General features: G+C 45.1%; 1 protein-coding gene across 2 annotated transcripts in view; it reads left to right on the top strand.

Annotated features, from left to right (window-relative positions):
- Window positions 1–14,383, top strand: part of LOC115158706 (collagen alpha-1(XXIV) chain-like) — a 75,496-nt gene that overhangs the window by 48,709 nt on the left and 12,404 nt on the right. The window contains exons 6-13 of one of the 2 annotated variants that reach the window (XR_003868709.1): window positions 684–737; window positions 1,885–1,938; window positions 4,492–4,536; window positions 5,303–5,352; window positions 5,926–5,970; window positions 10,474–10,527; window positions 11,180–11,224; window positions 12,052–12,106. Coding sequence is in view for 1 of the 2 variants with exons in the window: in XM_029707932.1 (XP_029563792.1) it covers window positions 684–737; window positions 1,885–1,938; window positions 4,492–4,536; window positions 5,303–5,356; window positions 5,926–5,970; window positions 10,474–10,527; window positions 11,180–11,224; window positions 12,052–12,105 (405 nt within the window). In the remaining variant the exon portion in view is untranslated. Of the gene's footprint in view, window positions 1–683; window positions 738–1,884; window positions 1,939–4,491; window positions 4,537–5,302; window positions 5,357–5,925; window positions 5,971–10,473; window positions 10,528–11,179; window positions 11,225–12,051; window positions 12,107–14,383 lie in introns of those variants that run through there. The other variant, XM_029707932.1, reaches the window with a different exon arrangement.

Raw genomic sequence — 14,383 nt, 5'->3', positions numbered from 1 at the left:
CATGTTTAGATGTAAGAGTAATCAATGGCCTGTGGAAACATTTAGACTTTCACAGAGGGTAAAGCATAGAATAAACTTGAACTCTGTCTGACATATTATGTTTATAAAGGGAAAGTATGTCCAAAATGCAGCCATGCTTTTGTATCATTTTGTCCCTTTGTTACTATATATGCATTTCCACTGTCTGTATTTCCTCAGCTCTGGGGCGGCTATGTAACACAATCCACATCTATTCAGAGAGTTGGGTATGGGCTGAAAGAGAGGCCTAGGACCCAATCGCAGTTGTCAATATCTCAGTCAGATCTCATTGGCTGTAAGATACCTTACAGAAAGCGATGACAAACTTAAGTCACTGATGAACAGCACAGATCAGTCAGTCAGAAAGGAGATGAGAAGAGGTGTCTGTAAAGAAGCTTATCCACATTCCCCTCACTGAGGACTGGAGTTTGTTTGGGAACCTCACCCTTTGTGAATCAGCCTGTTTCCACTGTCACTTTGTTCTTATTGCAAAACACTGTTGGACCTCCTTCTCTTTTAAAGAGATTTAGAGTATGGGAATCGGGTTGTGAACTTTGCCACAGTATGGAGCAGCAGAGATGACATTTTAACCTTGACCCCCCTGTATGTAGTGAAGGGTGCTGCCTGCTATAAATAAGTGCTGACCTTCTGTGTGTCACTGTCAGGGCTCCAAGGGCGATCCAGGACTGTCCCCAGGTCAGGCCCCGCCAGGAGACAAGGTAAAGAATCATCTGGCGTAGTCTCCCTCCTTCTCTACCTTCCTCTCTTCCTCTCTCCCTCTCTCTCCCTCCTTCTTTACCTTCCTCTCTTCCCTCTCTCTCTCTCTCTCTCTCTCTCTCTCTCTCCCTGTCTCTCTCTCTCTCTCTCTCTCTCTCTCTCTCTCTGTCTCTCTCTCTCTCTCTCTCTCTCTCTCTCTCTCTCCCTGTCTCTCTCTCTTTTCTCTCTCTCGCTCTCCCTCTCTGAATATCTTACCATCCCTCAATCCCTCGTTATTGGTGCTCTGTCTGCTTTTCCTCTCATGCGCTCCATCTCATCTCTTCCCAGGGATACTCTACAGTGCCTCTCCCTTTAAGAATGGATACTCACCCTCTCCTCTGACCCCATATCTTTTAACTTCACTTTTAGCAACATCCATTCCCTCCCTGACTCTCCCTCCTTCCTCCCTCTTGTCTATCACTGGTCTTTTTCATTCCACCTCTGACGTCTCTGTGACCCTCTCTCTCTTCTCACCATGTGTTTTTATCTCCCTCCCTACATCTCCTTCTGTTGTTCTCGTCTTCTCTCTCCTAGCTCTTTCTCTCTTCCCCTCTCCCTCTCTCCTCTCTCTTGTTCTCTTCTTCTCTCTCTCCTATCTCTCTCTCGCTTCCCTCTCCCCCTCTCCTCTCTCTTGTTCTCTTCACCTATCTTCCTTTCTTCTCTCTATACCTGTCTCGCAACGTTCTCTCCATGCCCCTTCTTTCTCTCTCTCTCTCTCTCACTCTGTCTCTTTCTCTCTTAGTTCATGCTGACTTCCTTGTATCATTCTCTTTATCTGTAATCATATCCTGTACTACTCCGATATTTCTCTTCTGACATCTTAGTGTCTCGCTGTAATGCTTTGGCACAGCTACGTATTATCAGTCAGTGGTGTTTCTGTTGACCTGCACTCTATCCATCCTCATCCTTTGCTTTGCATGTTTGCCAGCTGCAGCTCCCTGTTCAGTCTCTTCTTACCCTTATCTGATATTTCTTAATAGTTTAAATGTCTTTACTTGGCGAATATTGTCATATGAAAAGAGACTTGCTAAGAACCTTTTCTTCTACTGTGGCCGAAGAAGGAGGGATCTAACTAATGTTGCTGTCATGGTTTCCTCCCTCTGTTTCCAGGGCGACAGAGGTCCACAAGGTGTTCCAGGTCTGGGCGGGTTCGCTGGTCCAATGGTAAGAGTTCAATGGTTAACTGTTATAACACCGTTATGCAAAAAAGTAAGTACTTTACTGTGCATTAAAATGGGCAAAAGTAGCTTTTTAGAAGAAAAAATATTTCAAATGCAAAATTTTTGCTAGGACTGTCTGGAAGGGGTCTGAGTGGGGAGGGGAAAACTGAAAAATATCTGTTATTGGCAGAAAGGTTTGGAACTTTTTTTGTTATTGGTCGATTAACCAATTTATGGCATGGTGATGTCACCATGGAAAGGCGAAACTCCCGCCCATTCAAACCTGCTGATTAGTAAATACCACTGATCAAATACATTTTTTTACACTTTTATAGGGTTAGTTTCATCAGCTGTTTTACAATATGAATTTTTAATGCACTGGGCCTTTAACCTCTAGCTGTGCCAGAAACAAATGATCTAAGCAACTAGTGTGCCATTGGCTCTTTAAGACATGAATAATGAGAACGGTCCAAAGAGATTATCCGATTATCAGTTTGAGTTCAATGCATGAGCTTCTGTTCTGAATCTGAGGCATTTCTGCTCACCTCACACACGATTTTCCCACTATATAAGCCTCCTAAGTGTTACCCACACCTTAAGCAAAGGCTTCCAGCGGTCCCTGGCTGTGGTCAGGAATCAGGATAATGTTACCCAGCCACAGAGAACGGCTGTCTCTCAGACAGGGGCCGGAGGGCTCCTTGTCTTACCCCCCCCCCGCCCACCCTGCTCTCACGCCGTCGGGCTGGACACACACACATTCACAGATACACACACACGGGCAGCATGGGGAGGTGGCGTCGCCGCGAGACCTGTCTGCAGCCGAGCTCCACCGCCAGAACCTGAGAACCACCGGGGCCAAGGGTCATCTTTAAGAGGAAAGGCAGTCTGAGGGAGTTTATGGCCCCGATGACAGGCACACTATCTGATGCCTCTTCAAAAGAGCAAATGACGTGAGGAGAAGGAGGAAGCAGGGAAGGAACAAATTCAGTTCATACATCAGCACACACAGCAAAGCTCTCTCAAATGTCTTCAGTTTAGTCTCAGAGTAAAGAGCGTTTATCGATCTCCACATACTGTAGCTGGCTGTGGACTGCTACTGTACTGCTACTGCCGCTAGTCTTACTCTGTCTATCCCTCAGACCTGGGTTCAAATAGTATCATTTCAAATACTTTAGCTGTGCTTGATTGAGCTTGCCTGTTGCATGAAATCAATAGAAAACACCAGGCAGCAAACGCAAAAAGTATTTAAAATATTTAAAATGGTATTGGAACCTAGTTCTACTCTCCACATATCTGTCTGAGGTTGTACTTTACCTTTGCCTCCCAGGAGGAGACAGACAAATGTTTGCATTAGCTGAACCTAATACCCAGCCCATCAACTGTGCCCCGGGAAGGTATTTTCAGAGGAAATGACTGACTTCGGCCGTAGCCCTTTACCTCCGAGTGGGCTTTTTATTGAGTCTTAAGGTTACCGTGTCACAACCTAGGAAACTGTGGAGGAGAAGAAAGGAGCTACGTGGAACGCAGGCCTGTAAAAAATGTTTCGCTCTCCTGTCCCAAACAAATATGAGCTATTTGTAGATTCACCTTACTGGACTCAGAATCACTGATCTACATATCACCTTGCCCCCCAAGTAACTACTCAGATTTGTGATAAAGGGCCTGCCGAGTGGCGCAGCGGTTCAAAGGCACTGCATCGCAGAGTTTGAGGCGTCACTACAGATCCGGGTTTAATCCCGGGCTGTGTCACAGCTGGCCACGACCAGGAGACCCATAAGGCGGTGCACAATTTGCCCAGCGTCGTCCGGGATAGGGGAGGGTTTGGCCGGCCGGGATGTCCTTGTCCCATCGCGCTCTAGCGACTCCTTGTGGCGGGCCGGGCACCTGCAAGCTGACAGCGGTTGCCATTTGTACGGTGTTTCATCTGACACATTGTTGCGGCTGGCTTCCGTGTTAAGTTAGCAGTGTGTTAAGGAGCAGTACGGCTTGGCAGGGTCGCCTTTCGGAGGACGATTGACTCTCGACCTTCACCTCTCCTAAGTGTTTTAGAGGGGTTTACACACGCCTGCTGACCCGGAGCAGAAAAAGCCTTGCCATGCCCACACCAGGTCACAAGTAAATCTCCACACCCTTTGACCCTTGACCTCTGGGGTGGCACCAGACCATGACCTTTAACCGCTAGGGTGACATCAGACTGCTGGGTGCTGGGAAGGAGGAAGGAAGCTCTGGAATGTTCCAGAATCCTTAGACAACACAGGGCGTCCTGTCTCTGAATGATTGTATGGCTGAAATGCACACAGACTGACCTTTGGCTACCTGGCTATGTATGCTGCCTCCTACAGACTAAATCATCACAGGTGTACAATCACTCTCTTTGCCCACCCCCACCCCCTCTCTCTCTCTTGCTCTCTCTTTACTGACGCAGATCTTAAGTGTTCAGATATCAGTCTGTATGACTCAGTCACTATACTGGATACCTAATGAAGAGCAGGTTACTTTCTCTTTTCAGTCCTCTTTGTCTCTGGTCGTCATGAATGTGTTGTGTCTCTACCTGCAGGGTCCTAAGGGCTATCCAGGGCCATCAGGACAGCCAGGGGAACAGGTGAGTCGTTAGCGTTCATTGGGTCAGAGGGGGTCGTCACCCACATGTCTTAAACCTGTTCCTTTTAGTGTTAGGAACAGGCCAGGTCACTGATCTCAGTATGGCCAACTTTGGGGCTAGAGTATGACACACGCACACCCACACACATCCACACACACACAGAGAGAGAGAGGCACAGACAGCTCATTAGATGTATAGTCAGGTCCCTTCCTTCTCTGTGAAGAAGAAATGTTTCCCCTGTCGACACATAACATCCCAACAGAGTGCTCTCAGGCAGCACACTGAAATCTGGTGAGATGCTGCGATGACTTCAGCACCAGGTGCCACTATGTGGCCTGAGGTGATTGGTCAGGGTTCAGGCTGGAACAGGAAGGGGAGGAGTTAGAGAGAGAGAGACGAGAAGAGAGTTAGTTCTGCTACAGTCTGTCTGTACACACAGTCTTTCTGGGTCTCTGCCCACTATGTTACAGTACCAGAGGCAGGAGCCTGGAAGCACAGAGGAGGGGAGGGGGATGGGTGTGGAGAGGGGTACACAGAGTCAGTAGACAGGGCGGCTGGAGGATAGAGGGTAAGAGTGGAGTGGAGTGGTGGGTGAGGGTGAGGGTGAACAGTGCCTGTTTTATTCCTGAGCTGGCAGCGTTGGCAAGGGCCAATGTTTCTCTTCTTACATACTGCTCTCTCTTTCTCTCTCTTTCTCTCTCTCTCTTTCTCTCTCTCTATCTCTCTTTTTCTCTCTCGCTCTCTCTCTTTCTCTCTTTTTCCGCAGGGCATACCAGGACTCCCAGGAGTGACTGGGGCTGCAGGTTACCCTGGCAGGCAGGTGCAGTGAATACCCTCCAGATTCCTCCATCCATCCTCTTGGTTTGACCACATTACCCAGAATTCTAACTGTGCACTATCATATGGCTGAAATGCATATCATGTTCACCTGTCTCTCCCCAAACTACAGTAGTGACACATTCCCAGTCTCTTAATTAGACTAGTGAAACAACAATTGACTCATGCTCTTTTCGCTTGAAGTATTTAGCAAAATAGCTTGAATAATTTTGATTTCCCTCTTTTATTAATTGAAGATTATATAGAAGACAAGTTCTGTATCCTTAAGACAGTGAATGTTTGAACTAAAAGTTCATGCTCAGAAATGTTAACAAGGATCTATAATGTAGCTGAGAGTAAGCTATGACCAGCATGTTTCCTTAGTCTATTTTTACTTCTAAGACAATCAGTCTATCCAATCAAACTATTCATTCCCTATCTGTGTAAAACGTACCAATTTATGTGTTTTATGTGTGGAAATATCCTGGGAATTGTCCTGTATAACAGATAGTCTCTCTCTACACTGTTTTGTGTGACAATGCCCTCTTCTCATGCTGCTCTCCTTTGTTGCAGGGTTTGGCTGGGCCAGAAGGTAACCCAGGTCCTAAAGGTGTACGTGTAAGTACAGCTCCCTACTTCCTGCCCTCTCCCCTCTCCCCTCTCCCCTCTCCCCTCTCCCCTCTTCCCTCTTCCCTCTCCCCTCTCCCCTCTCCCCTCTTCCCTCTGCTGTGCTCAGCTCTGTTAGAGGGAATACTTAATTTCCTGAAGGGATTAGACAGTGTCAGGCCTGCAGCTTGAGCTGATCCAGGACCTGTGTTATGTTAACAAGGTGCTGGCTCTCGCTGCTGGGACAGGTCTGGGATCTGTGTTTGCTCAGTATATCGTCTGCTCTGTTGCGAGAGCTGCCCATTTCTTTCTTCAGGAGGAAGCACAGGCATGCTCTCTCTCTGCTCGAGAACAGAGGGAGGGAATAAAGGAGGGAAGAGATGAGAGAGAGGGTGAGGGAGAGAAGAGAGAGAGGGTGGAGCTTGGAGGAGGGTATGAAGAGGTGGAGGAATAAAAAGGAAAAACTTGGTTTGCTCTGTTAAAGTATGGGAAGTGTAAGGGGTATCCCTCACAGGTTGTCCTTTGTGTTATGCCTACATGATATGTTCACATCAGAGACAGAATGACATCAGCCTATTAAGAAAAATACAGGACATCTCTGGCAGATTGCCATGGCTGAAGAATGTGGAGAGAGAGAGAGAGGAGGAGATGAAAGAGAGAGAGACAGAGAGAGAGAGAGAGAGAGAGGGAGATGAAAGAGAGAGAGAGGAGGAGATGAAAGAGAGAGAGAGCGAGAGAGAGAGAGGAGGAGATGAAAGAGAAAGAATGACTGAAAGAATGGAAAGAAAATATGAAGGAAGAGAAAGATCAGAGAGAGAGGGGGAGAGATATTTAGTCGTCTCCTGTACATGGTGTATTATTGCTGACTGAAGGAACATGTGATTCTAGTTAGGAAGAAACCAAAACATAGCAGATAAGCTGCCAGTCCGCCACTATTCCAGACTGCTGTCTGCTCTTATTATAGAAATCTCCTGTCCCCCGCACTGGACTAGACTCTGTCTGCCTGTTCATGTGTCCACTCCACTCCCTGTTAGTTGTTAGTTAGGGAGAATAACAATGTTCCTCCCTTTTCTACTCTCTTTTTGGGGGTGATTTGTGAGGTAATGGGGACGAGGCATTATTTGCAACCCCCAGATGAGTATTCTGTTTAATATTGAGTGAGATGTGGACATGACTGATCTCGCTTTGAGGTGGTCATCTCTTAGCCTGTCAGCAAAGAGGGATTCATAATTAAGAATGTGTCACGCCCTGACCTGAGAGAGACGTTTTATTTCTCTATGTTGTTAGGTCAGGGTGTGGGGTGGGAAGTCTATGTGTTATATTTCTATGTTGTCTTTTTCTTTATTGGCCTAGTATGGTTTCCAATCAGAGGCAGCTGTCTATCGTTGTCTCTGATTGGGAATCATACTTAGGCAGCTCTTTTTTCCACTTTCAGTTGTGAGCTCTTGTTTTTGTACAGCTCAGTTAGTCTGCAGAACGTGACGTTCATTTTCCGTTGTTTATTGTTTTGTTTTAGTGTTCTGAGTTAAATAAAGAAATATCATGAGCACTTACCACGCTGCGCTTTGGTCTCCATCTTACGACGATCGTCACAGAATGTAAATGTTTGAAAGATGAACAGCTTGTTACTTTTCTTACTGAGCATGGATAAATGGCCGCTTGGTACTTTCTCTGAGGTGGAGATCAGCTCTTAGTCTGTCAGCAAAGATGGGACTTTTTTTCCAGAGCAGCATGGGTGACCAGTCCACCTGCTGATCTAGCCATGAAACAGACAGAGCTGTTTCAGCTCAATAAGCCCAGGGTTAATAGCTCCCCTGGCAGAAAGATGGATGAACCAGAGAAAGAAGAGGCCGAAAGAGGGAGATCTATCCCTTTCAAATCTGTCCATGATGTCAGACAATGTATCATTAGGCTGAATGATTGACTTTAGGCTAACATTTCTGTGGACTTGTGAGTGTGTGTACTTATGTGCGCACATACCAGCACTAGAATAGGTGAATATCATCATCACTGATCTTTGATCTGGTTAGAACCACGACAGGGTTCCTCTAGCCACATACATTAACTCACCTGAAACACAGGGCTCAATGAGTTCAGAGACCCTACCGGTTTGATGGCCTTCAGATACATCTGCTCAGGTTTTCAACAGTCTGCAGGATATCAGAACTGTTTATCTGTATGTACTGTACCATCAGAGATATCGGGGTTTATATACAGTACCAGCAAAAAGTTTGGACACACCTACTCATTCAAGGGTTTATCTTTGTTTTTTACTGTTTTCTACATTGTAGAATAATAGTGACGACATCAAAACTATGAAATAACACATATGGAATCATGTAGTAACCAAAAAAAGTGTTAAACAAATCAAAATATATATATTATTAGATTTTAGATACTTCAAGTAGCCACCCTTTGCTATGATGCCAGCTTTGTACACTCTTGGCATTTTCTCAACCAGTTTTGCCTGGAAGGCTTTTACAACAGTCTTGAAGGAATTCCCACATATGCTGAGCACTTGTTGGCTGCTTTTCCTTCACTCTGCGGTCCAACTCATCCCAAACCATCTCAATTGGGTTAATGTCGGGTGATTGTGAAGACCAGGTCATCTGATGCAGCACTTCATCGCTCACCTTCTTGGTCAAATAGCTCTTACACAACCTGGACGTGTGTTGGATCTTGGTCCTGTTGAAAACAAATGATTGTCCCACTAAGCACAAACCATATGGGATGGCGTATCACTGCAGAATGCTGTGGTAGCCATACTGATTAAGTGTGGCTTGAATTCTAAATAAATCACTGACAGTGTCACCAGCAAAGCAACCCCACACCATCACATCTCCTCCTCCATGCTTCATGGTGGGAACTACACATGCGGAGATCATCCGTTCAGCTACGCTGCGTCTCACAAAGAAACAGCTGTTGGAACCAAAAATCTGATTCACGCAGTCTCCTCTGAACAGATAATACAGGTCTTCATCAACTTTGCCGTCTCTTTGTGAGATGCAGAGTAGGTGAACGGATGATCTCCACATGCATAGTTCCCACCATGAAGCATGACATGTGTCTGTTACTTGAACTCTGTGAAGCATTTATTTGGGCTGCAATTTCTGAGGCTGGTAACTCTAATGAACTTATCCTCTGCAGCAGAGGTAACTCTGGGTCTTCCTTTCCTCTGGCAGTCCTCATGAGAGCCAGTTTCATCATAGCGCTTGATGGTTTTTGCGACTGCACTTGAAGAAACTTACAAAGTTCTTGACATTTTACGGATTGACTGACCTTCATGTCTTAAAGTAATGATGGACTGTCGTTTCTCTTTCCTTATTTGAGCTGTTCTTGCCATAATATGGACTTGGTCTTTTACCAAATTGGGCTATCTTCTGTGTACCACCCCTACCTTGTCACAACACAACTGATTGGCTCAAACACATTAAGAAGGAAAGAAATTCCACAAATTAACAGGCACAGCTGTTAATTGAAATGCATTCCAGTGCATTCCAATGCATTCATGAAGCTCGTTGAGAGAAGGCCAAGAGTGTGCAAAGCTGTCATCAAGGAAAAGGGTGGCTACTTTCAAAGTTTTGATGTCGTCATTATTATTCTACAATGTAGAAAATAGTCAAAATAAAGAAAAACCCTTGAATGAGTAGGTGTGTCCAAACTTTTGACTGGTACTGTACATATACATATGTAGGATCTTAATTTGAGCCAGTTTGCTACACGAGAAAAATAATCCTGCAGAAACTGGAAATGTAAATGTTTATGTGGATATAGTTAATATACATTTATATAGGAGTTGATACATTTTTAGTAAGGGAAAATCAACTATGAAATTTCATAGTGTAAATTACAAATTTCAGAAGCCTTTTTAAACCTTGCACGAAAGTTCCCCCGGCAACAGGGTGATCAAATTGAGGCCCTACATCTGTAAGTACTGTACCATCAAATATATGGTGATTTATCTCTGTGTGTGCTGTACTGTAGGTTCAACAGCATTCCTGTTAAAGTTCCACTGTCTGTGGGTGACTGATGAATGTTCAGTTCAGTACAGCTATGCTACAGTTCAGTAACGCCCCTCTGACCTAATCCATCAATAGGCAAAGTAAAGACAAGCTTCAGGTTTCAGGTTTTACTAGTCATATGTATGGGATACAACATGCTTGCTTACAGATTCCTTCTCCAAAATGCAACAACAATAAGAAATAATAAAAGATAAAAATACCAACATAAAGTAAATGCCTCAATAGAATATAATAAACATTTTAGCATAAGTATAATACAGGAAGGCACAATTTATAGTCCAATATTTACATGTGTTTTGGGGAAGTTGGATTGGGTGGCAAGACTTTACATTTGTACAATCTGTCCAAATGATGTCTTCCTTAGATGTTAGATATGATTATAAGACTTTATTAAGAGGTCTTACATGCTCATGACTTTTCAGTATACCTCCAGGTAATGTGTTACAGATGTTCAAATGGGTTCACCTGTAGCTAATGTGTGTTTGTGTTTCAGGGTTTCATTGGTCCTCCTGGTATAGCTGGTCCACCAGGGCTAGAAGGGGAGAGAGTAAGTAACACCTTTTTATTTTTAGTTAACCTTTATTTAACTAGGCAACCTTGATTCATATGTGCACCTAATTAAGTGTCTGTCAGGAATGATCCATTATGCTGTCTATTTGGATTAGACTACTGGTTAACTCATCATGTCAGTTATACTCCTCTTGGGTCATAAATATAGGAAAACTCTGATCTAACCAAAGGCAATTCATGTTGTATTTCATCTGTTTTGGAGCTATGAAGCAACAGGAAAATATGTGGTTGGCCTTGTTAATTGTAACTTATTTATAGATACAAATGTTTGCTGATACTTACAAAGCAGTTGATCCAACTACATTGATCTCTCCTCAGGGAGTTCTTCCATAACGACAATAAAATGTCTAATAACTACATTTTCCACATTGTTGTATGAGTGGAAAATATGCTCTTTCATCATGAAATAAATAAAAAGTATTTGGAGCATAGTACAGTGTTTATGATCCCGTAATAACTCAGCTTGCTCTCTTAGCCTGGCAGTAACGTCCAATCAAGAACATACATTCATTTATTCTGTGGGGGAGGTCTTTAGGATAGAATCTTTTCAAAATGAATTACTCAGTAAATGGCAGTCACTTTTCCACACCTGAGAGTTAAGTTACATTTTCCCTTTTCTTTTTTTCCAGGGTATTCCCGGTCCGGTTGGGAAGAACGGCCCCAAAGGAAGACAGGTAACGGATCCCACTACACCCACAGCACACAGCTTTGAACCCAGAGATATTACTGGAGAGGTAAAAGGGGAACATGCCACATTCATCTCTGTCAATAACTGTGGTCCAAATTGTGGAAAAAGTCATTTGCTATCAAGATGGTGGAAGGCTGGGGGGTAAGTGGAGAGGGTTGAATCACTACAGCTCCTAACAGAGAAGGGGATGGGAAGGGAGAGGAGGAGGCGTGAGGAGAGGGGGAAATACCGCTGAGAAAGAAGGGTTACCCAACCCCTAAACATGTACATCAGGTACTCCTAAAGAAGTAGTACTTTACCCTCAACACAGGAAGCCCAACATAATTTGTATGCTGTGAGTGTTCGCTGCTAATGTGCAAATTCACTCGACACAGTCAATGACAAAATTGAAAAATCACACACAGACAAAAATAAAAGAATACTTGTGAAATAAAAACAACCTCTGGACAGGATGCCAACAACAGAAGTATATGCGTAGCCTGGCATTTTGTTCGGCATTTGAGTGATTCTTTCTCAGTGCCAGTCAGGGTGGCATAGGAAAACAGTGTCTCAGATACAGAGAGAGTAACCAAAGGCCTTACATAGGTAGCCTAGCAACAGGGGGTTAGGACTCATCCGAACATCACACAATATGCAATAACGATCGTTGTGTAGGCAGGCAGGGAGGGTCAGCATCCTTTACACTGTTCCACCTGACAGGCCCACAATAAAGAGAGATTATTACCTAGGAGCGCCTGCATATCTAAAGGAGTACCATAACTCCTAACTGAACTGCCAAAATTGTGTAAGGAATAACTTTTGTTTTGTGTCCAGGGAGTTGTTGGGGGTGTTGGTGAAAGGGGTCCTCCTGGTCCTGATGGCGACCAGGTAAGATCTACGTCCCTCCTCCTCCTCTTAACCTGTTGCCAAGTTTGTGGACTCTATTCAATCTCTAGTAAAAACTCAGACCCTCCAAGAAGTATTTAGTGCAGCCCTGCTTTAGACGTCCTATGTCTTTTGATAGATTAGCTTTGCTGAGCTGAGCTGAGCTGAGCTGGGCTGAGAAATGTAATGTGTATCCTGCTATAGACAGAGTAGTTGTTGTCATTTGGCCTCAGAAATGCTAGGGATGACTTTATACAACCTCTGTATGGTTCAGATTAGAACACTCTCTGCACTGTCTATGCTTCTGGATCTGTCACTGAGTATGTTTACAAGCACACAATAATATGATTGTTCTCAACTGGCCTACCTGGTTAAATAAAGGTGAAATAAAAGAAAAAAGAAAAGTTACAACCGAGATAACACTAAAGTGACATATTCAAAACACTACTATCAGAACCTATTTCAGTGTAAAGTTAAGATGTTGTTATACTGTATATTGTTTGTGTGTACTCAAACAAGAAATGAACACAAATGCAAAACATTTGTATGTTTTATATTTCAACATGACTCAATACATCAAACAATAAGCACACATACAGTAAACATGCAAACATACAGTAAATATATTTTGCATATGCAAAGGAAGAAAAATATTCCTATTTGTACTACTGTACTGTATGTTAGATCAATTGTACAGATAAAGAAACTGTCAAATCTAAATCATAAGTCAAGAACCAAATATTCCATTGAGAAAACAAAGTCAGTCATGTCTGTTGTTTTGGTCTGGCCACAGATTTTCATCAACATCACAGGTGATATTTTCACAGTCACCCGAATATCATCACAGATTAGTCTCCTTGTTCTTGGTCTTCCTCCACCACCTCTCCCACAAGTCCACCTCTACCTCTACCCCCACCTCCACCTTTACCCCCACCTCCACCTCTACCCCCACCTCCACATCCACCTCTACCCCAACATCCACCTCTACCTACCCCCACCTCCACATCCATCTCTACCCCCACCTCCACATCCACCTCTACCCCCACATCCACCTCTACCCCCACATCCACCTCTACCTACCCCAACCTCCACATCCATCTCTACCCCCACCTCCACCTCCACTTCCACATCCGCCTCCACCTCCACCTCTACCTCCCTCTCTACCTCCACTCCTCCTCCACCTCCACCTCTACCCCCATCTCTACCCCCATCTCTACCTCCACCTATACCTCTACCTCTACCACCACCTCTACCTATACCTCTACCTCTACCTCTACCTATATCTCTACCACCACCTCTACCTATACCTCCACCTCTACCTCTACCTCCACCTTTACCTATACCTCTAGCTCTACCCCCACCTCCATCTCCACCTCTACCTCTACCCCCACCTCTACCTCCAACTGTACCTCTACATCTACCCCCAAATCTACCTCCACCTCTATCCCATCTCTACCTCTACCACCACCTCTACCTATACCTCCACCTCTACCTCTCTACCTCTACCTCCATCTCTGCCTCCACCTCCATCTCTACTTCCACCTCCATCTCTACCTCTACGTCATCTCTATCTCCATCTCCACCTCTACCTCCATCTCCACCTCTACCTCCACCTCTACCTCTACACCCACCTCTACCTCCACCTCTACCTCCATCTCTACCTCCACCTCCATCTCCACCTCTACCTCTACGCCCACCTCCACCTCTACCTCTACCTCCACCCCCACCCCCACCTCTACCTATACCTGTACCTCTACCCCCACCTCTACCTCTACCTCTACCTCCACCTCTACCTATACCTCCACCTCTACCTCCACCTCTACCTATACCTCCACCTTCACCTCTACCTCCACCTCCACCTCTACCTCCATCTCTGCCTCCACCTCTACCTCCACCTCTACCCCCACCTCCACCTATACCTCCACCTCTACCTCTACCTCCACCTCTACCCCCACCTCTACCCCCACCTCTACCTCCACTTCCACCTCTACCTCCACCTCTACCTCCATCTCTACCTCCACCTCCATCTCCACCTCTACCTCTACCCCCACCTCTACCTCCATCGCCTCCTCTACCTCTACCCCCACCTCCACCTCTACCTCTACCTCCACCCCCACCTCTACCTATACCTCTACCTCTACCCCCATCTCTACCTCTACCCCATCTCCACCTCTACCTCTACCTCCACCTATACCTCCACCTCTACCTCCACCTCTACCTATACCTCCACCTTCACCTCTACCTCCACCTCCACCTCTACCCCCACCTCCACCTATACCTC

The sequence above is a fragment of the Salmo trutta genome, chromosome 22 (assembly GCF_901001165.1).
Source record: "Salmo trutta chromosome 22, fSalTru1.1, whole genome shotgun sequence".
Classification (NCBI taxonomy): domain Eukaryota; kingdom Metazoa; phylum Chordata; class Actinopteri; order Salmoniformes; family Salmonidae; genus Salmo; species Salmo trutta.
This window is presented reverse-complemented; position numbering and strand designations above follow the sequence as displayed.